This window comes from Cyprinus carpio, chromosome B23, assembly GCF_018340385.1.
Source record: "Cyprinus carpio isolate SPL01 chromosome B23, ASM1834038v1, whole genome shotgun sequence".
Taxonomy (NCBI): domain Eukaryota; kingdom Metazoa; phylum Chordata; class Actinopteri; order Cypriniformes; family Cyprinidae; genus Cyprinus; species Cyprinus carpio.
In genome coordinates, this window is record NC_056619.1 from 15,563,928 (window position 1) to 15,591,555 (window position 27,628).

Genomic DNA, 27,628 nt, shown 5'->3' on the forward strand with positions numbered 1-27,628 from the left:
TGGTCCTTATGGGGACCACTCGCTGGTCCCAACAGTGTGTTTTCAGTTTATACTATCCTAGTAGTGGGCACATTTGTTCCCCACAATGTGGGCATAACTTGACCCACACATACACACAAGTCCACACACACTGAAAGGGCAGGGACTGTTGAGATAGGGATTAACTGTGTTAAAACACTTGTAAGAGTGGGAAATAGATGTTCACATTTTACTTTATCCCTCTGTTCTATCTCGTATGAAGCTTTTAGTGAATATATCCTAAACACATTTTTGAGTTTATGTCAGTAGGAGTTTCTTAATGTATTAGATTGTGTGAATGCAGATGCAACTCAGATTTGTTATTATGCACTCTACTCCTTGCAGCTCTTTGTGATGCGTGTGTGTGGGGCGTACAGTGTTGGAGGGGTGTTCTCTCTGTCCGTGTGATTGAGTATACAGGGTGATCCAGGGAGTTAATTACAGTGGGTGCCTGTCAGGCCTGAACAAAAAGCTTGCACAGACAGCACAACTCACGCAGAAACACAACTGGCTGAATGCAAGCAGCCCAAACCAGACCAGTCTGCCCCAGCTCAGCTCTTGCCACAACAAAACACACTCCAGACAATAAAAAAAAAAGTATATTTTTTACATTTTATAAGGAGTAAAAATAAGACTGCTTTTGTTTGGATGCTTGTCTTTTTTATAAATGGACTATCTGAAACACTATTCATACAGTGAGGGAAGCACTAGATATATGAATATTCATGTTGGATTGGGGTCTTCTGTAGCTTCACTACAGTCCGAATGTGGGCGTTATGAAGGATCATGTGCTCTGGAAGCAGTTGTCACAAAATCCATTGACAAGACTTATGTGATTTTAATTATATAATTTACGGCATAATAAGAATCATTTTAGCCAGAAGGTTGGCAAAAAAGCTCCATAATGAAGTCAGAAATTAGAGCTTTTTAGCAATTCTGAGTTGTACTGTCTCTCTCCCAGACTAAACCCATTTAATTCAGAGTAATGTACCATGAGCGCAGCAGAACTTTTCATCAGTTGTGGTCAAATTTGATGCCTGACATTAAGTGACATCATGTGGCTCTGAGTAAAAGAGAAACTGAGGCAATGACTCAGTGTGAACATCTTCATTCTGATGGCTGAGCTCTGAGCCCTCTGTTAAACACAGAGTCCAATCCCACCTGTGCAAAAGGTCAGTGTCCTCAACATTTCAGTAGGATCACATTCAGACATACAGTGAGTGTTCAGGCTAGCCCAGTAAAGGTGCACTCCGTAGTGAATGGTACTTTTGAAAATATGTTTAAATCATTTACAGTCACATGATAAGATGAAGACTCCAATCATATCAGTAATGTAATAAAATCTATTTTGCGGAGCAGGTCACATCATTGGGGCCGACATGTTAAGATCACATGACTATCCAACCTTCATTCACTTTATCTCTTTCAGACAGTTTTGCTCACAGATTTCATGAAACCATCTAAAACTTTAAGTTCATCTTAACAAAATATATAAGTATTTTTATTTTAAAAATATTAAAAAAAATCCTTTTCTAGAGCTATGTTTTTTTATACAAATGCTTATTGACTAATTTTTAGTCATTTAAGAAAAAAGATGAAAAGTCACTATTAACAATATTTAGTCATCATCATCAAACATCAGTCTGTATTTCTGAAATGTGCTTCTTTGAGTAATACATATTAATTTCTGTTCTAGCTATTAGACTAAGGCCCAATCCAAATTCTATTTTATACCCCTTCACCTACCTCTACCCCTTCCCCTTGTCCCTTGAAACAAAGTGTCAGTGGGTAGGGGTGAAAAATTCCCCTTAGAAATGGGACACCACTACTATACCAGTACATGTCATCACTGTTTAAAAACATGGACGTAGTGTCCGTGAAGTCACCCATAGACTCCTGAAGAGTGTTTTTGAAGCTCAAAGTGTGCAGAGCGGGCGGTCGCCATCTTGGCAGCGTATCACATGTAACATGGAGACTCTACCGGATAATCGAAAATGGGCGGGAGCTGGTTGCTGAAGCCACGCCTACTTAGCGCGACAGCATTGTCAACAGCGAAAATCCACCTGTCACTCAAGTGGCCACGCCCTTAATTATGCAGAACTTTAAGGCTTAATATAATTTAAACGGATGAATTATAAAATAATCACCCCCCTCACAGTTGTCATGAAGGGCAAAATTAGCTATATAGACCAAAATAATTTTTTGAACCAGGCTGTAAGCATACAGTATGTTTTTTTTCTGCTGTAAAGTTGGGCATTTTAACATGGGGCGTCTATGGGATTGACTCCCTTTTGCAGCCAACCTCAAGCGGCCAGTCGATGAATTGCAGTTTTAGTCACTTCCTTGTTGGCTTCACGAGAGAGAGCAGGAGGTTGCCGCTTGGTCATCATACGTCATCTAGTTCCTTCAATACACACACCTATACTGGTGTGCATTAGAGCCTTAGCGTTCTATATTAATGTGCTGCTTACTGACACACACACACATCAGAGATTGCACAGCTTACACATCCAGGGGCAAAGAAACTTGTCAGTGCTGCCCCGCGACTTTATAACAGTTTAAATACTGAATCGCTACATCATATTTTCTAGCATCGAGAGGATAAAATAGCTGTTTTTGAAGTAAACTCACTCAATTCAGTCATCTTAATGTTTCTTGTCAGGTTTTTTATTTTTCACTAGCGCACACACATATACACACAAAGACAGGCATGTGTCTTCATTGCAATGCATTTAGCTAGTGGGTATTATGTTGCTTTTGCCATGAAGCTGTATTACAGTGAATGTGTCAGTAATATGAGCTGATCATCCACCCTCCCTTGCCTCGTCTTTGCAGTTAAACCCAAAAGGCATATCGACTAGCACAATAATAAAAAGATGATAGTCATGATTGCTTTACACATCCACAGGGATCAGAGAATTTGTTTAGATTAGTGAACATGGATGGCACAGCTAAACTCAATTTAAAAGCCATGATGTATGCATTGTGTACTTATGTTTCATCAGCACACGGGCAGTTCAGCAAGCATTCATGTGTAGTGTTTTTGTGGGCTTTTTTGGGCTGAACAGGTGACAGGTCCTGAAGTGTTTCTTTTTGTGGAAAGGGTCAGGCTGGCTTAGGCTTTACACTGTTTACGGTAGCCTGAGTTACTGGAGCCTCACCTGACAACTGAACAAACACATGGACAAACTCAGCAGATGCAACTTTAATATGGAAACTCAACTTGCATAAAGTGTGGTTGACAGGTTGCCTGACCGGTTTGTTTCTCATTTCAATGTGTGGTGTCGTTTGTGACTAATAACCCTTAGATATTGAACGACCCAAACTCATTACCAAGCTTTATCAAGCGCCATTGTCAGTGATATTACAACCTGAAAGGTTCAGGTTCAAATCCTGTATCTGCTACTCCATAAAAGGGAAATTTCAGCCAGATAGCCAGACAATAGTGTGTAAATGCAAACAGTGTCCATCTGGTTTTACATAAGATAACTAATCACTCATTTTCTTAATCCTCCTTGCAACTGCTGACCCAGGTTGCTGAACAGAATGCTATAAAAGCCAGGACAAGACACTGTCATGAAGAGGCCAAGGGAACGGTGAAACTCAGACAGATAGAGGCGCCCTTACAAGACACTAACTCAGCATTCAGAGTTCACCAGCAGACGTAACACCAGCACACACATGCACAGACACACTCATGTTAGCTTCTAGCTGCAAAACACAGAGCTCAGCATGAATTTTCAATGCACCACAAAACAGGAAGCATCTGTCAACACAAAGAATTCTTGTTGTTGTGCTGGAAATGTATGGTCAAAGTTCAAGGATCGGGGTGATGCTTTTATTGATGTGTGGATTTGTTTGTAACTGTTTAATTTATGATTCTGAATAGTTGTTGATGAATATGGGTTTTTCAGTAAGACATTATTAAACTTGCACATTTGATTACAACCTTGATTAGGTCTAAACAAATTCTGTGTACATGCAAGAGGTGGGGGTAAAAACCATTCACTGATGCATCGTCATGCTTTCCTAAACGATTCCTCCAATTAATCTGAATTTATATGAATTATTAATAATTCTGGTTATTGAAAATGCTTACATAGGGCAGAACATTACAGATAAGTGCCTCGCTGTGTGCAGCGTTACAAAAATGGCAAAGAAGGCATATCTGCAGTGGCATTTATACCATGAAAAGTTTGCTTGTACTGTACAAACAAGCACACACAGGAGCATTCAACATCACACAGAATCTGCACAGAAAATCCTCTCCAGATTTCCTCTTATTCTGTTTTTATTGGCTGATCGACGCAGACATACTTTAATGCAGTGTTTATGTGGAACCTTTACAGAATTAGCAAGAGACACCTTGACAAATATTTGTGCCTTAACACTGCTGTTGGAGAATTGAGTTGCTGAACTGATTTATGATAGTTTTGGAAACAAATTATGACTCATTGAATTGAAATTTAACTGACTGAATATGCTTTAAGAAGTCTAAAGTGATGCTGAGAATATTTTATTGGTAGCTGAAATCTTCAAAACTTTAATGTAATAAAAAATAAACAATGCAGGGGCTTTTGGTTGTTGTTTTTTTTTATGTTTTTGAAAGTGGTCTCTTACTGTATGCTCACCAAACCTGCAACAGGAACAATGTGAAATATTATAATTAAAAATGACTGCATTTTGCTTTAATGTAATTTTAAAACAAAGCAAAATTTTCAGCAGCCATTATTCCAGTTTTCAGTATCACATGATCATTCATCCCCAAATCTTTTTAATATGATTTAAATTTTAAGAAACATTTCTTATTAATGTTGAAAGTACTTGTGCTGCTTAATATTTTTGTGTAAACCATGGTACATTTTTTCAGAATTTTTGATAAAAAGATTTATTTTAGAATTTTTTTTTTATAACATAATAAATCTTTTGACCGTCACTTTTGACATCTTTGCTGAATAAACATGTACATTTCTTTCAAACAAGAAATCTTACTAACTCCAAACCTTTGAATGGTAATGTATGCAAAGAATTTTGTGAATGACTGGTGTTTAGATTATGCAGTGTATTTGTCAGTCATGTGGGCAGAATGATCATGGGTTTACACATAACTTACTGGCATAGAAAGGAGGAAAAGAAAACAAGAGGCCTCAGCTTCCACAGAATACTTCCTCAAACTAACACCTAGTCAGTTGATGCCTTAAAAGAGAAGGGCATGATTTACAGATGGAAGTTTAACAACAGCGATAGCTCATTAAATGGTAAATCAGATTGTATGTCACAAAAGAGCCTCCAGAAATGAGCTCTACTTGTTGATGCATAGACTGCAGGCCATTGCAAAGTTGTTTACAGAAATTGAAGAAAAATTATGTCTAAATTTCATGCAGTGAGTTTGCAGAGCTGTGAAAGCTGTTGTTTCTTATTTTTATTTGGCTGTTTATTTTACACACTGCTTGCATAACTCATGCTGTGGCCTTTGACCCAGACATCTTTGATTATTTTATCCATGTAGGTCACACTCAAAGCATAAGGGTCAAGGAATCTCAGTACTTCATTTGTGTTCAGATACATGTACCGAATGAACCCAATGCAGAGTATCACAGTTAGGCTGATGATTTTATTTTATTTATTTATTTATTTATTGGTCTGTTTAAATCAGAATTCAGAGAGATGTTCTGTCATCACACAGATTAAAGATTACAAGCCTTTTTTGGGACATCTGTTCAGATTCAGTGAAGAAAAGAAACAAACAGTGGCTTTTCTTAAAGGGATAGTTCATCCAAATACGTTGTCATGATTTATTCACCCTCATGTCATTTTAAATCTGTATAAAATATGTTTAAAAATATATTTTCTTGTCTTGGTTTTTTGTTTTTTTTTTTTGTCCATACAATGGAAGTCAAAGGGCTCTAGTGTTGTTTTAAACCCCTGTGAATATGGACACGAACAGAAGAAACATTCTTCAAAATATCTACAGAAAAAAGAAGTTGTACATGTTTAAAATAAGAGAATGAGTAAATGATAACACAATATTAATTTTTAGGTGAACTCTTCCTTTTAAAACAAATGTGTAAATGTTAACGCATCAAGGCTTCATCTAATGTGTTTTATTAGTATCCTGGGGTTGTTCAGGGTGAGCACAGTTAATCATCAGTGTGTCGCATGGCAGCACAAGTGTGTGTGGCGCTTAGTAGAGTGAATGAGTGAGTGTATGTGTTGGCACTGTGGCATTTTCCCCTCTTTGTGCCAGCGAAGGGATTTAATCAACATCCTCCACACTGGGGCAATCTGGTCATGGTGGTTGCTGTGGCTGAAATGTGATTTTTAGGCTAATGCTGGGTGTTGTCTCCCTGTCACACATCTCCTTTTTGCCTGCGCCACCTGGTGGCCATTGATCGCTAGTGTACTGTCTCTGAGCGCATGTGCCTATGCTGAAGCAAGCATTTTACAGTGATCAGCCGTTGGTATATACTCTCTCTCCACCCCACCCAACACATTGCTGTATTGAAACCACCAAAGATGGCTGATGAACCACATAACGTAGCGTGTTTGGGAGGGTTACATTCTTGCAGTAAAACTGAATGGATACAAAGCTTTGAACATTCCTCTCTCGCAGCACATTTTTTAAAGTGGAACTCATTTTCTCTCAGCAGCAAGTGGCTGGAAGTGTGCTGTGCTATCATGGTATGCTGACATTCATAAATAATGAGGCAATACAATATAATTTATGAGTACTTTGCTGTAAAAAATTTAAATCACATTTATACAAAGATCACAGATCAAGATCATAGTAATATTTATGACTTGGTCATTAACATGATTAATAGGACAGTTGAGAGCACTTTTGGGTGTGAAAAATAATTCTGCCTTTCATAGAGGAGATGTTGAAGCAACATTTCTTTTGTCGTTTTTGCTTGTATGTAAAAGTACAATTGTTTTTGGTTAGTCTATATCCGTTTTTTTCGCTCTCCGTTCCAGTCAGTTGGTTAATGTTTGTTTGTTTTTCTTTTTTCTCCAGATTGTGGAGTAAAAATGTAGACCAGAGTTGAACAGTTTTAAGGAAATTTTAAATCATTACAGGCTACGTTTAATGACATGTACTACAATATTTAATATGTTTTGTGTTTGTTTATTTCTCAGGATCGAAAGCTGACCAAAGCGGAGCAGCAGCGGTTTAAAGAGGAGGCTGAAATGCTGAAGGGTCTACAGCATCCCAACATTGTGCGTTTTTATGACTCCTGGGAGTCTGTTCTTAGAGGCAAGAAGTGCATTGTCCTAGTGACTGAGCTCATGACCTCAGGAACACTCAAAACGTGTGTATTATTTACTTCTTTTTTTATTGTTATTTAATGTTGAAATAAATAATACACATATATATAAATATGTGTGAAAAGTAAATATATGCTTGAAAAATAGTAATAGATTTGTGCAATAGCTGTAAAAAAAAATGATTCATGTGTCGCACCACGTCATCAGTTTTTGATCAAATCTGTCTTAACGTGGCCAACTTAGCAGATTTTTTGCTGGTGTGTGGTGCAAAATGTTACTCTTTTATTTTTGGCCCATTCAGACTGCTAAGATTCATACAATTTATCATCATCAAGTAAGAGTGAGAACATCTTCATGAGAAACTTGGGACTGCTTTTCTCTGCTTCAGGTACCTTAAGCGCTTTAAAGTAATGAAGCCCAAGGTTCTTCGAAGCTGGTGCAGGCAAATTCTAAAGGGTCTACAGTTCCTACACACCCGTACGCCACCCATTGTGCACCGTGACCTCAAGTGTGACAATATCTTCATCACAGGCCCGACCGGATCAGTAAAGATTGGGGACCTGGGCCTTGCCACCCTCATGCGAACATCATTTGCCAAGAGTGTCATAGGTCTGTGCCTTTCATTCAGTTTCCTGTAGGTAGTAAAAGATGTTCTTGAATATGTGACTGACCTCTTTATAGCCTTTTGGCTAAATGCTTGTCCTGAATGCGGTGCAGATCTTCCACATTGGTGGCTGTAATTATGGTGCCAGGCAAGAATCTAAGAAAAGGTCTCTTCTTGCTTTCTCAGTCTCTTTAGCTCACTTAAATCGTATTGCTACACTGGAGCACACTAAAGGGCACTGCTTGCTGGTCCACATTATTGACGGCAATGTGTGCAAACACTAAAACATCAATACCTATTGATTTTTTTAGCACGGAAAGTTCAAAAATAAAAAAGGAAACAGCACTTCCATTTATAACACTGTTCTTTTTAAGAAGCAAAACCTGAACGCTTCCAGCAGCAGCATACTTGAAAAAATTTACACAATTATTGCAAGGTCGCTGCAAAGGTATCATGATTAGCAAGATCTGTGAAAGCACCAGGGTGCTGCATAGATGATGATTTCTGCTTGCAGTGGCTGAAATCCATCATTAGAATTTCAGAAATTTCAAGATCAAGCCAGTAAAAGAGACACAATTGGTTCAAGGGCTTCTTGATTGCTTCAAATATGATATACTTGTGGTTTACAGTTGAATCTGAGGAAAATGGTTTAAAATTGTTTTACCTTTGTGATACGTAAAAAAAAAGTCTTGCATGTGAATGGTGCACATTTATAGGCTTCAGACTTCAAGGTCATTGTGATAATTAAGTTTTCATAGCTACTTGCACATTGATTGGCCGTTGTCAAAGAGAAAAGAAGAAATTAGTTGTACAGATTTGTGTTTTTACCATAGCAACAGAAGATAAAGATAGGAGAAATGGCTGACAGATGCAAACAAGAGACAGGATGTCAAATGAATGTTGTATTTATTTCTCAGGTACTCCAGAGTTCATGGCCCCAGAGATGTACGAGGAGCACTATGACGAGTCAGTGGATGTCTATGCCTTTGGCATGTGCATGCTAGAAATGGCTACCTCAGAGTACCCATATTCAGAATGCCAAAATGCTGCACAGATCTACCGCAAAGTCACTAGTGTAAGTCTTTATATGACTCTTGTTTTATAGATTATTATTGGGTGAATTCAATTTCTGACACATGGTGTAGTCCAGTATACTTTCAGCAAAGTATATACAAAGTATGATATATTATGGTAGTCTGCTGCATACTTCACAATCTGACACTCAAAACCAGCCTGCACCCTTGGGAATTGAGCAATGCAGATTGTTTGGCAAAGATGTTTAAGCATGTGCAAATAAACTTCACTGTCAGTAGGCACAATTAGTTTTAGTGAATTCACCCTTTTTTATGATGGTTTTAAGTACAACATTTTTGTATGCAGTACTATGCACTTCAAATCAGTATGCACATAGCGTCGAGGTGCTTTGTGAATCATGTTGGGGAATTAACAAACTACATTTTCTCTTTTTGCAGGGTATCAAGCCTGCCAGTTTTGACAAAGTAAACGACCCTGAGGTAAAAGAAATCATTGAGGGCTGTATTCGCCAAAACCGACTTGAGCGGTAAGCACATAAACAGTGGAAGTTCTTCTGTAAGAGAATCGAGAATGCAGAGTCATCTCAATTCTCTCTTTTCACCCTCAGGCTCTCAGTGAAGGATCTTCTAAATCATGCCTTCTTTGCGGAGGACACTGGTGTGCGTGTGGAGCTTGCTGAGGAAGATACAGGCAGCAAAGACTGCCTGGCCCTACGCATCTGGGTTGAAGAGCCAAAGAAACTCAAAGGCAAGCACAAGGACAACGAGGCCATCGAGTTCAGCTACGACTTGGAGAATGATAGTGCTGAAGAAGTTGCACTAGAGATGGTGAGAAACATATAAGAGTATTTAAATCTATATCTATAGAAACTATAATTTGTGCTATTTATTGTGACTCATTTTTTAAAGGAACAGTTCACCCAAAAATGTCATTACTATAGCAAACAGTTCTTTGTAAAACTCCCCCCCACACAAGAAGTACATTAATGATTATTTTAGAGTATTGCAGACCTTCCAACCTGTTCGCATTTTGACCTCAAAGTAAGCTGGTACGATTTGTCACTCTAAACTATGCAAAAATCTATTGACGCCTCTGTCCACGTGCAGCATTCAAAACAAGCAACAGAAAAAGATGAAGAGTTCAACCAATCGTGGTTTTCGGTTTTTTTTTTTTTTTTTTTTTTTTTTTTTGCATTTAAATAATTTCTGCATTTGATTTATCTCCTAGTAGCCTATAGTTTATAGTTTCAGTTCAAAGCGGCTCGTCAGATGCTCTGACAGAAAGGCTGTGTGTGAGGCTGAAGATGTTGGAGATGCACTGTTTTCCTTAATGCATAACTTACATTTCACAGGTAAATTCTCCATCTGTAAATGTTAAAAAATAAAAAATATTTCAATTTTTCTGTAATATTTGAATTTTTTTTTGATTTGTGATTGTGCTTTTGATTTGAAATTGGACTTAATTTAGAACGAGCGCCGCCACACGCATGCACGCCAAACAGACAGAGCTCAATGAAATAGGAGCGCAATAACTCTAAAATATACATTTTGCTGAAATATTTGTAGCTGGACAAAAAATGTGACGTAAGTAGAATTTTAAACCTACAAGTGTATTTGTATGATAACACTAACTGTAACGTATAATTGGGTAATCAAAATAGCCTTTTTACTCAATTAGTCTGTGCTTTTTAATTTTTTAATTTTTAGTTTAGTAACTTTACTACATTCACTTTGTTTAATCCAAATACAAAATACCGAGATATATAGGCTACCGTATACCGCAAATCATCCAAAAAATAGAGAAATGAATTTTTGCTCGTATCGCCCAGCCCTATACAGACGTGTACTGGAGTTTTAATTCAAGTGTACTGGAGTTTTTTTGTTTGTTTGTTTGTTTGTTTGTTTTTAATTGCATAAAAATAAATATATAGCAAAACATTTACCAAACAGTTATGGTTAACAGTAAAAAAAAAAAAAAACAGTAAAACAGTAAGCAGTAAACTGTTTACCCCCCCACAGTCAACCGCTCCCACTCCCGCTCCCACCCCCACCCCCCACTGATGGTACTCAAAAAAAAGTTCCAAGGTTGGCAGGTCTGTATTGTTTTTTTGTTTGTTTTTTGTGTTTTTTTAATTTAAGATGAATTTTTATGTTTGTTTTTATGTTTATGTTTGTATTTATTATACTGTAGTCATTATATTGTTGAATGTTTAATCTCTATGAGCTATGAAGCTGATATGGCAATAAATTTATATTCACCAACATTCAAAACAACCACTCAACCACTCCCGCTATGTTTACTCATCCTCATGTCATTCCAAACCTGTTTGACTTTATTGTTTAGAACATTTGTCTTAGAACATATCTGCTTTTTTCAATAAAATGAAAGCAATGAGGACTGAAGCTGACAACACAAGAAACAGAAAAAAAAATTTTTTGCATTCTTACTGAAGCGTAAAAATTCCAGTCCCCATTCATTCAAGCCCGTAGTTTATTTAAAATTACTCCTTTTGGGTGCCAAAAAAGACAGTAAGTCATACAGGTGTGACACGAGGGTGAGTAAATTATGACAGGATATTCATTTTTGGGTGAATTATCCCTTTAAGACATAATTTACATTCTTCTTCTTATATTTTTTTTACTCATGCTCCAATTCTGCTGCTTCTTTATAGGTGAAGTCCGGCTTTTTCCATGAAAGTGATGCTAAGGTGGTGGGGAAGTCCATCAGAGACAGGGTGACTCTGATTAAGAAGTCCCGTGAACGGCGGCAACAGCAGCTTCTCCAACAGCAGCAGCAGCAACAACAACAATGTCTGGATGAGCGCCGTGACTCCTCGGCCCTAACCTCCTCCTTTTCTTATGTCCAGCCTTCCGGCACCACCTCCTCACAGGGCACAGGAGCTGCTGCAGCTGCTGGGGGTCAGGGAGAGGCAAAGGAGCTGCCAGAAGTGGACCAACATGTCCAACAGCAAGGCACTGCCTTGGGCCTCACAGGTACACAGTTCATTTTGAATCACAATTAATGAATAGGATCTAACAGGGACTTTTAGCTAATATTTGTTCCAAATTGGTGTGAAAATGTTGATCCACTTTGCCATATTCAGAGGGTGAGAGTCTTCCTGCTGTCAGTGGACAAAGCCAAGCTTTTTCTGTACCTGAGACGAACCAATGTGCTCATGCTCAAAGCAGCTACCCCACTGGCACATCTGTAAGTACTGCTGCTTCAGGAAACAGTTTCATACTTTGCATGTTCATAAACTTTTTATCTAGTGCCATACATCCCCAGATGCTGGGACACCACCATTCTTGCTCATTTGTAACCTTTGATGTTCAGTAAAAAAAGTAATTGTTTTTTGAAAGTACACATTGGTTGGATAAGAATTGTTTCCTTTATTTAGGGAGTGAAAGGAGCAGGGTTTATGTCTCACCCCCAGCTGCTCCCTATTGGTCAGAGCGGAGGGGTTCCAAATGTGCCTGTTGGCCAGAATGGTGGGATATCTGGCATTTCCATTGGCCAAAGTGGTGGTGGGGCTCCTAACATTCCTGTGGCACAGACTTTCATTCAACCAGTTACTATGGCGTCACAGGTCCCATTAAGTGTGCCTCAACAATATTCTCAGGTGACTGTCTCCCTTGTGTCCAGCTTTACTGTGTGTTTTCTTCTTCTTCTTCTCTTGGCCCACTCTTGCACTGGACACAACAATTCATATCTAAAACAAATCATCCAGGGAGACTTGATACACTCAGTTTCAAATATTATTTTAGTGGAATATGTTGAGGGAATGCTGGGGTATTTCATCCCTCATATTCTGTGCCTTTTGTCAGTTGCAGTAACTTTGTGTCATGTTTATATATTGTCAGTAACAATATGTAGACATGCCACTCTATTACTGAAATACTGAATTGGATTTCCTCTCAGGAATATCTCTGTGCAGTCTGTGACTTTGATTTAGGTCATGTGCTGAGTTACATTATGTTCACTGACCTACATTTTTAATGTTAGGTCCAGAGAACATATTTGTTGTTGAATTTCACTGTAAAGTTAATTTATAAGCTGAACCACATGAGCTGGTAATGGCTATAAAACCAAGCAAAATGTTATTTATTTGCTCTATTCAATCCTTGAATTGTAATTATATTATATATTTTAGTCCAGTTTTGTCATATAAAAATGCATGGTTATAGATAGTAATATATCTGTCAAAAATATAATGAAGTATACAGAGTACTGCTAGCAACAGTATTTGAGGGGACGCTACAATGTCTACAGAATGGAAATAAAGTTGGAAACATATCTGAAATAAAGGGTTAGTTCACACAAACATGAAAATTAACCTTTAAATTACTCACCCTCAACCTCATCCTAGGTGTATATGACTTTCTTCTTTCAGACGAATCCTGTCGGATTTATATTATAAATCATCTTTGATCTTTTAAGCTGTTTAATGGCAGTAAGCGGGTGTTGCAGTGCATCAGTCCAAAAGAAGTGAAATAAAAAGCACCCATCCTTAATAAAAAGTGTCTCTCACAGCTCCGGGGGGTGAACAAAGTCGTCCTGTAACGAATCAATGCGTTTTTGTAAGAAAAATAACCATATTTAAAACGTAATAATCAATTTAATCTAGCTTGCGCTCACTGTTGTACACGAAGCAGCTCCAGATGGATGACATATGGAGGTCGGCTTTGCTCATGCGCTGCTCAAAAGTGACAAACGTGGAAGCGAAGGGAAGAGATCAAAACAACAGTCACCAATTAGAAGTACAAAATGAGCATTTGTAAAGAAGAAAGTCGGAGGATTTTGATATTAGCCAAGAGGAGACTGGTTTTCCTTTGCTAAAGTAAGGAAACTTTGCTTCCTTTGCTCCAGTTAACAAACGTTGGCTTTCACGAGACTCACCAGTGCATACGCAATGCTGACCTCATACGTCATCCTCCCAGAGCTGCTTCCATTTCCAGCTGTTGGCGCAAGCTTCATTAAAGTGATTATTATGTTTTGAATATGGATATTTTTCTTATAAAAACACATTGATTCGCTACTTTAATGTACACATTGGTTGGATAAGAATTGTTTCCTTTATTCAGGGAGTGAAAGGAGCAGGTTTTATGTCTCACCCCCAGCTGCTCCCTATTGGTCAGAGAGGAGGGGTTCCAAATGTGCCTGTTGGCCAGAATGGTGGGATATCTGGCATTTTTTGGGTGAACTAACCCTTTAAGGCCTATTCCCACTAGGAGCAACAAACAAGAAATCAAAACAGTGTGACCACAACAAGTATAATTTGGGGTTTTCAAACTCTGTGAAAAGTTGGCATACCTGACTGAAACTGCTGCCGTCATTCAAAAACCATTGCTGCATTGCAGGGCTAATGTGTGAATGGGCCTTTTGAGTACAGCATTAGTGGTGGACTGGGTTGACCCGAACAACATACTTAATAGCTTTCATTCTTGGAATACAGCTACAGTACCTCTGATCTGATGAGGCATATAATCAAAAAAACGCAGCATTGATCGTAGGCTGAACACAGTCTAGAAATAACCTAATGACTCCACATGCAGAATCTTGTTTCATATCTCTTGCTTTCCATAATGTATTGTATGGATGATTAGTGAATGATGATCTTGTTTAGATGATTAATGAACTGCACTAATGCTTACTCTTGCTCTCTCTTTTTCTTTTTCTGCTTGCTTTCCCACACCATACTCTGGCCTATCCAATCTTCCCAAATAATATCCCAATATGTTTTCCCCACCAGCCCCTTCCACAATACTCAACAGATGTTACATCCTCGCAAATGTTACACTCCCGACCCACTGACGCCTCCACTCCCCACAGTTCTGTTGTACAGTCACAGACATACATCCCCCCTATATCACCCCAGGCACCAATGACTGTCCTCACTTCCTCCATCCCGGCTGGAGAACCTATAGCATCAGCAGGCAAAATCATGCCACCTATGCAGACCCAAATTAATATTGCTTCTGTACAACCCACTGATGTTTTGCCCCAGCAATCTATTGTTCAGACGCAACAGCAGGTGATGTCAGAATTGCCTGGAACATTGCAGCTGAACATCCAGCAACCAACACCACAAAAGCAGGCAAATATAATACAGCAGCACCAGACGGTGTTGTTGCCACAGCAGACGGACCATGTTCAACAAATGGCAGTTTTGTTACAACAGCCACAGCATGTAGAAAAACCCCAGGTGGTTCTGCAGGAACAGCCGCCACATTCCAGTGCTTCTCAGCAGCCATATATCCCATTGCCACAGCAGAAAGAGCAAACAATGACCAACCCTCAGCAAAGTGATCTACAACAGCAAGTGTACATACAACAACCTGCAAGCAAACCCCAACAGCAAGTTGTGATACAGCAGCATCAGGCGTCAGTACAGCAACCCCCAGTGGAACAATATCAGCATCAGACTCCGCAACAGCAGGCACAGCAAATATATTTGCAACAAATGTCTGAATCACAAGAGCAGAACATGGTAAAGACATTGATACAACAGCCGCCAGTACTTCAAACAATCCAACAACCATTGCAATTGACGGAGCAACAACAACAGCAACTTCTGATTAGGCAAAAAATGGAGCAGCAACAGAAAGCTGTTTTGCAAAGTCAAATGGAGAAACAACATCAACAGCAAGTTTATATTCAGCCACCACAACAGCAGCAAGTTGAGCAGCAACAAATTCTTCTGCAGCAACAACAAAACTTGGCTGTACAGCAACAGATTGAGCAGCAGCAACAAGCGTTACAACAACAAAAGCAAATAGAACAGCAGCAAAAGGCTATTTTACAGCAACAGGTGGAACAGCAAAGACAACAGCAACAGGCTTTGTTTCAGCAACAGCAATTGGAGCAACAACAAGCATTATTGCAGCAGCAGCAGCGTGAACAACAACAGGCTCTTCTGCAGCAACAACAATTAGAACAGCAAGCTTTGCTACAACAACAGCAGCAACTCCAATTAAAGCAGCAACAAGCTCTTTTACATCAGCAACATTTAGAGCAGCAGCAGCAGGCTTTATTTAAACAGCAGCAGCATCAACAAAAGTTGGAGCAACAGCAAGCTCTTTTACAAAAGCAGCAGCAACAAGCTCTCATTCAGCAGCAGCAACAGTTAGAGCAAAAAGTATTACAGCTGCAACAGCAGCAACAAATTGAACAGCAACAAACTTTATTAAGCCAGCAGCAGCAGTCTCAGCAGATAGAGCAACATGTTCTTCAGCAACAGCTGCAGCTACAGAAGCCGACAGATCAACAGTTACAACAGCAGATATTTCAACAGCAGACCGATCAGCAACAACAGACATTGCTACAACAAAGAGAGTCACATATGCAGCAACACCTCCTGATGCAACAACACCAGATTGAATTACAGCGACAACTATCCGAAAAACAACTGCAACAAGTTTTATTACAACAACAACATTTGGAGCAACGTGCTCCTCTGGCAGATCACAGCGGACAACAGCAAGCAACCCTAGTGAAAGCACAGCCTCCAGAGATGATCAAGCAAACTAGTCAAATTCAGCACTCTCAACAAATGATTCCCCCACAACCTCAGCCTTATCTTGCTCAACAACAAACTGAGCAGCAGCATGTCTTGATTCAGCAGCAACAGGCTGTACTCCCCCAGGCATCGCAAAGACCATCTCTGGTAGAGTTACAAGTTCCAACCCTGGTTCAAGCAGTACCAAAAATGGTTAGCACTCAAATACCTAGTCAAGTACCAGCCCCAGTACTCATCCAGCAACAGGTACCACCACAGATGTCAGCTCAACCTTCAGCGCAAGTTCAGATCCAAAGTCAAGGAGATTCTGCAAATTATTGTCAGATTCACTTGCAGACTCAAAGTCATCCGGCACCACAGTCAATGGGAGGCCATATTCAAGCAGGCCAGCTGCAAGTTCCACAACCAACCCAACAAATCACATCTCCAACTCAAGTTCCTACACCACAACCAATTCATTCCTTTATTCCGACTCCAACACAAATGGTCTCACAAGGACAAACCCTTCCATCCCAATCTCAGTTGCTACCACCTCAAGCTGCAGCTTCTCTCCAGTGTCAAGTTGCAGTAGGGTCAACTACTCCTGCGCCTCTTGTGCATGCTACAGTCCCAGCTGCTTCTACACTTCTACCCACACAATATGCTCAAGCACCTGTCACTTTGCAGACCATCCAGTCTGTTCAGCTAGACCTCACACAATCTGTGAAACAACAACAACATCCGCCTCTGCAGCAATATCAGCAAGCAGTACTGTCTCCTATGTCACTCGCACCTAACATCAACCCAATGGGCACTTCATCCACACAGAGCTTTTTACAACAGTCAAACCAATCTCAAATGCAGGCCCAGGCTCCGCCAGTTATCCAAGCTCAGCAGCAACCAGTTAGTGTGGCCTCGATGCAGACAGTCTTGCAGCCCATGCCTCCGGTACAACCTCAGACTGCTCAACCGTATGAGCAGAAGCTGCCTCAAGCCCACCATGTGCAGCAACAGCAACAGCAACCCCTGCCTCATCAGCATCAGGCCCAACCCGTGCAGCAGCTTCTGCCACCGAATGCTGTCCTACCACAAGATCTCCACCACCAACCTAGTCAGCCTCAACCAGTACTCCAACATATGCTCCCGATTCACATTGCACCCAGTCAGGTACCTCAGACCCAAGCTAGAACTGTACCTTTGTACAGTCATGTGGTCTCAGGTCCACCACCCTCCCCACAGAACCAGCAGAAACCAACCCTTCCCGCTCAAGCGCACACACAGACTAGCATGCAGTCACAAGCACACTCAAACCTACAGGCACAGACCCACATAGAGGCTACTGGGAGTTTCGAGCAGCCTCCTTTCTCCCAAACTGCCTTTATTCCATCACAGATCCCCCCAAGTCCATCTCATACTTCCCTACAGCTGTCTGTTACAGTTCCAGCCCTACAGCCATCTGTCCCAGTTTCAGAAATTCCTGTTACAGTAGAGGCACAGCTAAACCAGGCAAGGCCTGCTGACATGATCCCTGCTTCCCCTCCTACTGTCAGTGCTTCACAGTCCCATGACTCTAATGGATCTGTGTTGCCCACCACCTCGCTGGCAGAAAGTGACGCTGCATTGCTGGGTATTGCTCAGGTACAAAAGCACCTTGAATTAGTTTCAGATATACAGTGTTGCACTATAGCAGTGAACATTTTTGACTAGCGAATATGGCAATATATAAAAGTGACCCATTTATGTGCATGTGAGGATTCTGCAGAACATGTTAATAAGGGTAGAAGGCATATAAACATCTATCTCTTCTAACTCTGTTAACTTGAGATGAAAGACCCACTACTTTTTTAACACTTTTTAACACCTGCAAAACCAAAGTTAGACTTAAATCAAACTTACAATTTTATCTTTTCAATTAAGGACAGTTTTGTTTTTGGTTTGTACTTACTTTGCTATTTTTCTTATGGATTTTTTTTAAATGTTATTTTATTACGTAACTGATATTTTGTCTTTTATTTTTCTTTTTGTTTTTCTGTTGTTATGTGGCTGTTCTTTTGTATTTGTTTGTTTGTCTTTCCTCTGGCTTAACAGGAGAGCCTAAATCAGTCAGCCAATAGAGGCTCTTCATCAGGGTAAGAAGTTATGTGTATTCTTATTTGATTTTTTTGTAATACATTTAACAATGCAATCTGTGATTTGATTTTAAATCTTTATAAATCTAGCTCTGCTCCTGCCAATGGAGATGAGGCCCAGTCACAGTGGGCCAGTGGAAAACAAGATAAGGTAAAATCTCAGAGGAGATCATCCTGTCAAAAAACTGAAAAAACTCATTTTCAACTCAGCATGTTGCAGGTATGTAAATCACAATATTTGTAATTTTCTGCACTTCACTTATGTAAATCTAAATTGAATCATACTATAAACTCTCTGTATTGTAGGTCTCGGGCACAGGGGACAACATGGTAGAGTGTCAGCTGGAGACTCACAGCAACAAGATGGTCACATTCAAGTTTGACATTGAAGGAGATGCACCAGAGGACATTGCAGATTATATGGTGAAATACATTCAGCGGCTAGAATGATTCATTTGCTTTTTGGGAAACATATTAAGGGAATTTGTGACCTGTGGCTTTTGCTATAGAAGTATGTCTACACCAGTAAATGTCTTAACAACGTGTTTTGTGTAGGTGGAGGAGGATTTTGTCCTTGAGCCTGAAAAAGATAAATTTGTTGAGGAGCTGAGAGCTATAGTGAAGAAAGCTCAAGAAATACTAAGCACTCACTCACAGGTCTGTCATTCACAACTGTATTTTGTTGGAAATTGTAATTTTTGGATTAACTATTCCTTTATGTATTTTTGGTGATTATTATTATTATTTTGTTTTAACTTTATGAAAGAAACAACGTGTGGTTTTTTAATGTACTTTGATGAATAGAAAGTTCAAAAGAATAACATTTATTTGAAATAGAAAAGTCTTTAGTGTTTTTTTTGTTGTAATTAAAAGAATTTAATATTTGAATGGTAGTGTATGTTTGATTTTACATTTTTATTTGTCTCAGACTGGGTCCTTGGAGCAACTCCATTTGAGCACCCCATCCAGTGCAACAAGTGAGTTACACTGTAATCAGTCTGATCTTCTCACAAATAAAAGAGAAGAATAAAGTTGAGATGGGGTAAAGTTGCATTAACTTTATAACTTTCTGTATCTTTTTGTCTTGATTTAAAAAATCTATATATCAACCAAGACTTTTTAATTTTACACTGTTGTTACAATTAATAGTAAAATAAATAATTATGTGCGATTCTCCTATTTTCCAAAGTGGATTCAGCCCCTCAGTCTTCCCCAGTGGGTCGCTGGCGATTCTTCATTAACCAAACCATTCGCCATCGTGACTCACACTCCAACCAGGGAGCTTCCACTCCCCCTCCAGTGGGAGAGGCCCGAGTTCCCAATTCCACTGAAACAGAGAAAGGTAGAAAATTCACTGCCACATACATTACTTTTGGCCTCGAGTGAAACTTGCAATTGAAATGACCTACAAAATCCAAACTATAATAAATTGAGAACATTTTTACTGTTAGCTTTCTATTAAAATAGAGATATAGTGATGATAATTAATAAGAATATTGTTAATTGTCTTGACAACTGTTGAATATTCTACTCTCTGTCTAATGTATTATTAGATCATCAGAGCCCTCAGCGCTCAGAGTCTTTTGCTGGGATAGCATCTTCCCCAAGTTCTTCACTGTCTGCATCCTCTCCTCCAGTCTCTACTGTATCAGCTCCTGCATCCATGTCAGCCTCGGCCATTGCTGCCCAAAAAGATGCAACACCCGCTGCCTTGCCAACAGCAGAGCAAGTCTTCTCTGCTACACTGCCTGCAGGCCCAGTCCCTGTCATGGCTTCCAGCACCTCTGCTGCTCTGCCCAAAAAGGTTGGCTCGAGCATGGACCAAGGAAAAGCTGCAGTTAAAGGTGAGGCTGAACAGCCCCTCTCCACCTTATCTACTTATGGGACCCCTCCAGCATCGCTGGTGACCCACGCTGATACTTCACAGCAACTTCTAGCACAAACCCCAATGGCACCCTTGCAGACAACAGATGTACTTCAACAAACCCAGACACTACAGTCAGCAATGGTCACCACCGAACAAGCTCAGAAACAGCAGATTATGCCTCAGCCAGTGTGCCAGGTCACTCCACAGCCACCTACACTCCAATCTAGCGAGTCAAAAACACTATCACAGCCAATGCCAATGGAGACCGTACCTTCTCAGGGAGCTCTTCTAGCTGCTCAAGTTCAGCAGGTTTCTCACCAACAAATACCAGTTGAATCGCAACAGCCGGCAATGCAACAGACTGCTTTCTTGCAGCAACACGGCCTTCAAACAGCCACTGCTGAGCAAATCCAACAGCACAAGGTAGATGAGTATGTGTCTCAAGAAACCACAGCGATACTGACCATGCATCCACAGCATGGCCTCCAGACCCAGGATCCTCAACAGCTTCAATCTGCATTTCAACCGGTGATCCCACAGCAGCTTCCCAGTGAGCAAACGCAGATGTTACTTCAGCAGGTACCACATGATATGGCGCCTGTGACACAAACCGCAGTGCCTCCGGCTGTGCAGAAGCAGGTGTCTATCCAGCAGTCAGAGTCTGAGCTGTCCACAGGGGAAGACACCGTCAGCTACTCTGCCCCACCCAATCCCACTTCAGATACCTCTCTCCCACCCCTGCCACTCTCTGAAACAGCTCTTCCTGCCCTCTCCCACACTTTCACACCCTCTCCAGCCCAGCCCTCCTCGGTAGCAGAGTCAGACAGCGAAGGCCCACCCAAAATTGAGTTTGTGGACAACCGGATCAAGACATTGGATGAGAAGCTGAGGACTCTTTTGTATCAGGAACACAGTGGTAGTGGGGCAGCACTGGGAAGTGGCTCCACCAGCGGCTCTGCTCCTGCCCCCAGCTCCACCTCGGGATCTGCTGCAGCCTCCACCACAGTTGACGAGATTTCAGAGCCCCCCAACACTTTCTCCGTTCCTCCTGAAACTTCCCCAGACACCTCCCCTCACTCCACTTCTTCCACCACCTCCTCCACCACCCCTCGCTCTTCCTCTTCCTCTCCAGATGGAGAGCAGGAGAGAGCAGGTGAAGAGGAGACGATCCCATCTGCTGTGGAACACCAGCCGGCTTCATCCTTCCCCTCTACATCCCCTCCATGCTCTCTCGTTCCCCCTCCACAGGAGCCTGGATCCCCGAAAGTGCCCAATGAATCATCTGTAAGTGTAAGTAGGGTGTGTTTATCTCACAAACAGATCAGTGACATGACGCTTTTTTTTTGTCTCCAGTCTATTTCATTCAAAAACCATTAAAATGCAGTTCATACATACACCTCTTCTATGATGAACATGTTTTTTAATTTTTTTTAATTAAAGTTCATTTCGTTTTTCTTTTTGAGCAGGGGAATAAAGTAGAAAATGTCAGGGTATTACAAAAAAAACAGCTAATTAAAATAATGAAGTTTGTAAAAAAAAGTTATTAATATTTCCTGCAAAAAAAAGAAATCATTTAAAGGGATCATCGGATGCCCATTTTCCGCAAGTTTGATATAATTCTTTAGGGTCATAATGAAAAGTTTATAAGATAGTTTGGGTAAAATTGCTCAATTGTAGTGTAAAATAACTCACTTTTAACCTGTCAAAAACAGCTCTGTTCACAGCAACTTGTTTTGTTGCATGTCTCTTTAAATGCTAATGAGCTCTGCTCACCCCGCCCCTCTCTTCCTTGGGGTGACGAGCCATACTGTTTACTTTAGCCGCATTTAGCCGTGAAACTTGCTAACTAGCACATTATTAGGAAAGGCGATTTGCAAAGATTCATAAAAAATTGTTATACGCACTTCTTCTGTAGGTGAGGCTGGATCACAAATGATTTGTGCGAATATAGACACATTTAGGTAGATTGGGGGGCGCATTCCCTTTAAAAGCAAATGTAATCCACTGCGTCTTCAGCAGATCAGATGTCGGGAGTAAATGATGACTGCTATGTTCATTATTACATCCAACAACAAAGCACCTCAGTTGCTTAGGAGACATTCTTGTCTACATCTGCTTCAGCGTCAAAACAATGGCGGACTGATGACAGCTCACTCAGGGTGGGTCTAAGGTAAAACACCAGTGTCAATCAACAATTGTGGGAGCAGCCTTGCCCTGTGTGACATCACACAGCCAAGAATCTGAGAATGGCTTGATTTGAGAAAGGGGTCAAGATTTATGTGAATTATAAAAAACCACTGGCTGGATTTTTATCATTATAGGGTAGATGTGTACACAGTGCCAACACACATTTATGTTCAAACAACATGTAAAAGTGATTTTGCATCCGATGACCCCTTTAAATTTTTCTTAAATGGTATAGACATTAAACAGCACGATACGTTTCTAAAATTATAGTGTAATTCATTTTAGATTCGTTTCAGCCATTTCACGCACTTCTTAAATTTGTTTGCCTCCTCTTGTTCATGTGTGATGTCCAGGCTCCCCCTTCCCTCACTGAAAGCTCCACCCCTGGAGATGTTCTCTTGCCTCCCTCTTCTCAGCCGCCTGTCCCCCTGTGGCCTGGACAACAGCAGCAGCAGCACAATGAAGGAGGTGGATATTTTGGCCTAAACCTGACATGTCCTAGTATCAGAAATCCTGTTAGCAAGAAATCCTGGACTCGCAAATTCAAAAGCTGGGCATGCAAACTGCGCCACTCCGCCAGCTTGTTCAAGAAGCCCAGAGTCCAGCAAGGTAGTGTCCGCAGGAAGCGCGCAAGAGAGAGCGAGTGAGGGGTGTGGGTGGGCACTGACCTAAAACAAATGTTTATATAGCCAAATGAATGTAGCTGACTCTTACCTTGCTAGATAGGGATTTCTTAATTTGTAATAATACTGTTAGAATTAATAATTAATTATTAATCCTAATAGTTCTTCCTTGGTGACGTGGTTGTTGCTGTTTAGTCTGTACTGAAATCATTGCATCACCTAGCCATACATTTTTCTTGCTTTAGTTTTTGTTTGAACTGAATTGCTTTGCTGTACATTAACGTTTATGTTGTAGCCTCCTTTTTGTTTTGTCTGCATGGGTTACCCAGGGGTAAGAACAGAGGAGTGTAGAAAGGGGAGAGAATCTTAAGAGGGATGACCCTTGTGCGTCGCACCTGGATCTGAGTCTCCAGTCCCACCGTATGCAGTGCAGAATTGCGGTGCCCGCGCCCCTCACCTTCCTGCACCCTGCCTCACTCACCCAGAGCACCTGCAATTGCAATAATAGCACACTTGTTTACAAGCAACATGGGCCAGAGTCTGAAGTTTGCACCTGTTTATTTGTTATTTGTTTAGTAATTGAAGAGGCGTGAAACTATTTTTCATCATGCCCATTTCTGTCTATTCTAATGCAAAAATAACAGCTGCAAACTGCAAACAAAAAAATTAATCTGGCCACATGACATTTTAGAAATTATATTTGAATGCACCATTAATACTGAAGCTTTAGCAAGCAAGTCATTCCAATGTATATCGAAAGGCTATTTTTCAGATGTTAGCTGTGCATTTTTTATATGAACATAATTTTTATTTTCTCCTAGAGTTTTAGATTATATCCTGTTCTTTTCTACCTGGGTAGATTTTTGGAAGGTTTTATTTTTCTATATTTTTTGCATGTCCATGGGTATGTTTGGAATGGAGTACCAGCATACTGCTGTCCTTGCAGTTTTTGTTTAAAAGTAGTATGTGAAACAGTGCACAGTATACACTGAAAACTTTTTATAATTGTTAATTGTTGCTCTACCATTCTAAAGTGTGGGGTCTGTAAGACTTTGTTTATTGTGTGAAACAATGCTGCATTGATGAGCATATGAAATATTTACAAATCTTACAGACCCTAAACTTTTGAATGCTATACATGCAGTGGCATCTTTGAAATAAAGTTATGTTCAACTCTATAGTTCTGTACTAAAAATGGCAGAGTGAGAAAAACATTAATATTTTAAAAGGTAATAAAATAGTTATTGCTTGTATTTTTTATTTTATTCTATAAAAACATTTGCATTCTGTGTTCATTATATATACTAAGTTTGAATAATACGGTAGTATGCCATTCCTAACATACTAACCTAAATGTAATATATTGTAGCATCAGTTCAAAACAATAGAGCAATAGTTTTCAGCAGTTTAACAGAGGTAATATATTGTAGCATCAGTTCAAAACAATAGAGCAATAGTATCATGAAAAACACCTTAGGACCATCATCACCTAGAAATAGTGCCTGGAATGATACATATTGTAGCATCAGTTCAAAACAATAGAGCAATAGTTTTCAGCAGTTTAACAGAGTGTTTCTGTATACACACTCTGTAGGCAGTGATATTAGAATCTGACAGATGAATGCAATCGTGTGAGTGTGGTTGGATGGGGGCATATTACTTGTGTTTGTTATTCTCTAATGTTTTAGAATTTGTACTGCAGAGATTTTTCTTTCCTGAACTGGTTTTACTGTTTGTTAAAGCTGCTCCCTGCCACCCTTCCCCACACCCATTCCCCATCACATTCTGCATCCACTCAGCATGATGTTTGAGACGCCAATCATATTCGTATTCATGTCCACCGACTGCCAGTGATGGTGTAATTTGCCATGCTGTCTCTATAATAATACCACGTGAACATGCATGGATACTTGTTAGTCAAAGATCTCTTGTGTGCTTTAGTTATTAATGCCACCTTTCTGTGTATGTGGTGTATCTTGTGTGTTTGTTTGTCTTGTCTGTTTGTGTGCTTATGTTTTTTTATATATATATACCAAATACCCTGTGTTTTCTGTATGTTCTCATTTCATTTTACTATTGTCGTTGTGTTCCCTCGTCTTTGCGTCTCTCTCTTTACTCTTCATGATAGATGGCAACTTGAGCCAGGGGATAAAGGAGGATAGGGAGGCATCTACAAATGACCAACCGTGTTCACACAGAGGCCGTTTCCAGGTACTATCACCATTCACACACTGTATACTGTACAGAGTATTCTTATTTTGCAAAAGCATTTTTTTCCCCTGATATGTCATTTCAAATAGTGTTTTCATAGCTATTGGAGTTCACATTTATTTTGTCTTTTGTTATATGTACTGTATAGTGTTGTTAATTTATACCGAGTGAAAGATCAACTGTTCCCGTTTTCTTTTCTCACAGGTGATTCCAGTGTCCCAGTCCGCAGAGCCCCTTCCAACACAGGATGCTGCACCAAGCCAAGGGATCACACAAAGAAAAGTTGGGCGTTTCTCAGTCACCCAGGCCGAACAGAGAGAGGAACATTTGACTGACAGCTCCCCCGTGTCACCTGACCTCGAGCGAGGGAGGAGGAAATCGAAAGCAAAAGATGGCGAGAAAGATGAGAAGAGAACTACAGCGCCCAGTCACCTGTCCAGGAGTCACGCACACTCGCCCCTGGGCAGCAGCGATGATGAGAGCGAGGTGGAGGATGACGATTTGAGGAGAGAACTCCACAAGCTGAGAGAGAAGTAAGAGAATTTGAATTCTGCAATGCTGTTTTTCTTTTCCTCTCTTTCCGTACTGATGCTTCTTCTCTTTTATCTTTGTAGACACATCAAAGAGGTGGTGTTCCTGCAGGCACAGCAGAACAGAGAGCTGCAGGATTTGTACAGGCAGCTCCGGTCTCTTAAAGACCCCAGGCAGTCTCTGTCCATGACGCTGCCCCGTACCTCTCCTCTGCCTACCGCACCCCTCGCCATCTCCCCGCGCAGACCCCGGCCCACCAAAGCCAAGCTTCGACCCCGACCCCACTCTCACATGGATAACAATGGAGTCACACACCAAGGTACTAGTGCCACCATATTAGAGGGAGAGTTAGAATAAGTTTTTGTTATTGTTATTATAACTAGAATTCATTTGTATAATTTTTCTTTTGATTTTTAAAACCCTCAGGGAGTCTTCAGCAGTCTAGCAGTTATTCTGGTGGGGAGCAAAGCAGGCTTCTCTCATACTGCAAGCCAGAGAAATCCCCATCACTGACCGCTAATAGAGGTACTAAACCTATAGAACATGCTCACTACTGTTCAAAAGTTTGGGATCAGTAAATGCATCCTTGCTGAATAAAAGTATTATTTTTTTTTTAATAATAATAAAAAACTTTATTAAGCAATGCATTAAATTAACCAAAAATGTCAGTAAAGACACTTGTAATGTTACTCTCTCTCTCTCTCTCTCTCTCTTTCTCTCTCTCTCTCTCTCTCTCTCTCTCTCTCTCTCTCTCTCTCTCTCTCTCTCTATATATATATATATATATATATATATATATATATATATATATATATATATATATATATATACTCTCTGTGTGTGTATATATATATATATATATATACATGATTTGAAGGATCATGTGACATTAAAGACTTAAATGACTGCTGAAATTTCAGCTTTGCCATCACAGGAATAAATTCCATTTCAAAATATATTCTAAAAAAAAAAATGTATTTTTAAATTGTAATAATATTTCACAATATTACTGTCTTGGTGTATTTTGAACAAATAAAAGCAGCCTTGGTGAGCATTAGAGACTTCTTTCACAAACTTATAGCTCTCAAACTTTTGAGCAATAATTTAATATCTGAGAATTGATCTGAGGAATGGCATTTTTATTTAACAGTTCCCTCATTTTGTTTTCAGACCGGAGTCCTCCAGCCCAGGCTTCTGTTAATAGAAAGAGCACATTCACTGATGAGCTGCATAAGCTTGTTGATGAGTGGTCAAAAGAAATGGTTTGTCCTGTTCAGCCCAAGCCTTCACTGAATCAAATCAAACAGATCCAACAAGTGCAGGAGTTGGGCGGTTGGGGCCAGACTACTGAGGTAAAGCATACATGAAATAAATGTCTCAAACATGCATATATAGACTAGCGTGTATGTATGGGTTAAAATATTTTCTGTTATATACAGTGGTGTTCAAAAGTTCCTGTGTGAAATTTTACGGTCTAAAAAAAGTCCATTGTCTATTAAGTTTAATGATTCATGAAGCACAGCTCACACAGAAGTCACTTTCAAATCAACCATCAGTGAATTTCTGTTACCAAAGTGAAATCAGATTGCATGGATTTCTATTGAAATTGCTGGATTTTGCCCATGAACATTTGTTGAACAATAGTAATCATCACTGCACTTT

At 40.0% G+C, this 27,628-nt stretch overlaps 1 protein-coding gene across 6 annotated transcripts in view; it reads left to right on the top strand.

Moving 5' to 3' along the window:
* Nucleotides 1-27,628, top strand: part of LOC109104294 (serine/threonine-protein kinase WNK3-like) — a 48,274-nt gene that overhangs the window by 16,216 nt on the left and 4,430 nt on the right. The window contains exons 3-24 of one of the 6 annotated variants that reach the window (XM_042750984.1): nt 7,156-7,328; nt 7,673-7,893; nt 8,806-8,963; nt 9,361-9,449; nt 9,531-9,750; nt 11,595-11,916; nt 12,027-12,130; nt 12,321-12,542; nt 14,673-18,056; nt 18,507-18,547; nt 18,638-18,767; nt 18,854-18,970; nt 19,103-19,204; nt 19,476-19,524; nt 19,737-19,889; nt 20,101-21,698; nt 22,955-23,210; nt 25,353-25,435; nt 25,640-25,968; nt 26,050-26,285; nt 26,393-26,491; nt 27,137-27,318. In XM_042750984.1, the coding sequence (XP_042606918.1) occupies nt 7,156-7,328; nt 7,673-7,893; nt 8,806-8,963; nt 9,361-9,449; nt 9,531-9,750; nt 11,595-11,916; nt 12,027-12,130; nt 12,321-12,542; nt 14,673-18,056; nt 18,507-18,547; nt 18,638-18,767; nt 18,854-18,970; nt 19,103-19,204; nt 19,476-19,524; nt 19,737-19,889; nt 20,101-21,698; nt 22,955-23,210; nt 25,353-25,435; nt 25,640-25,968; nt 26,050-26,285; nt 26,393-26,491; nt 27,137-27,318 (8,268 nt within the window). Of the gene's footprint in view, nt 1-7,155; nt 7,329-7,672; nt 7,894-8,805; nt 8,964-9,360; nt 9,450-9,530; nt 9,751-11,594; nt 11,917-12,026; nt 12,131-12,320; nt 12,543-14,672; nt 18,057-18,506; nt 18,548-18,637; nt 18,768-18,853; nt 18,971-19,102; nt 19,205-19,475; nt 19,525-19,736; nt 19,890-20,100; nt 21,705-22,954; nt 23,211-23,553; nt 23,877-25,352; nt 25,436-25,639; nt 25,969-26,049; nt 26,286-26,392; nt 26,492-27,136; nt 27,319-27,628 lie in introns of those variants that run through there. The other 5 variants (XM_042750983.1, XM_042750986.1, XM_042750985.1 and 2 more) reach the window with 5 other exon arrangements.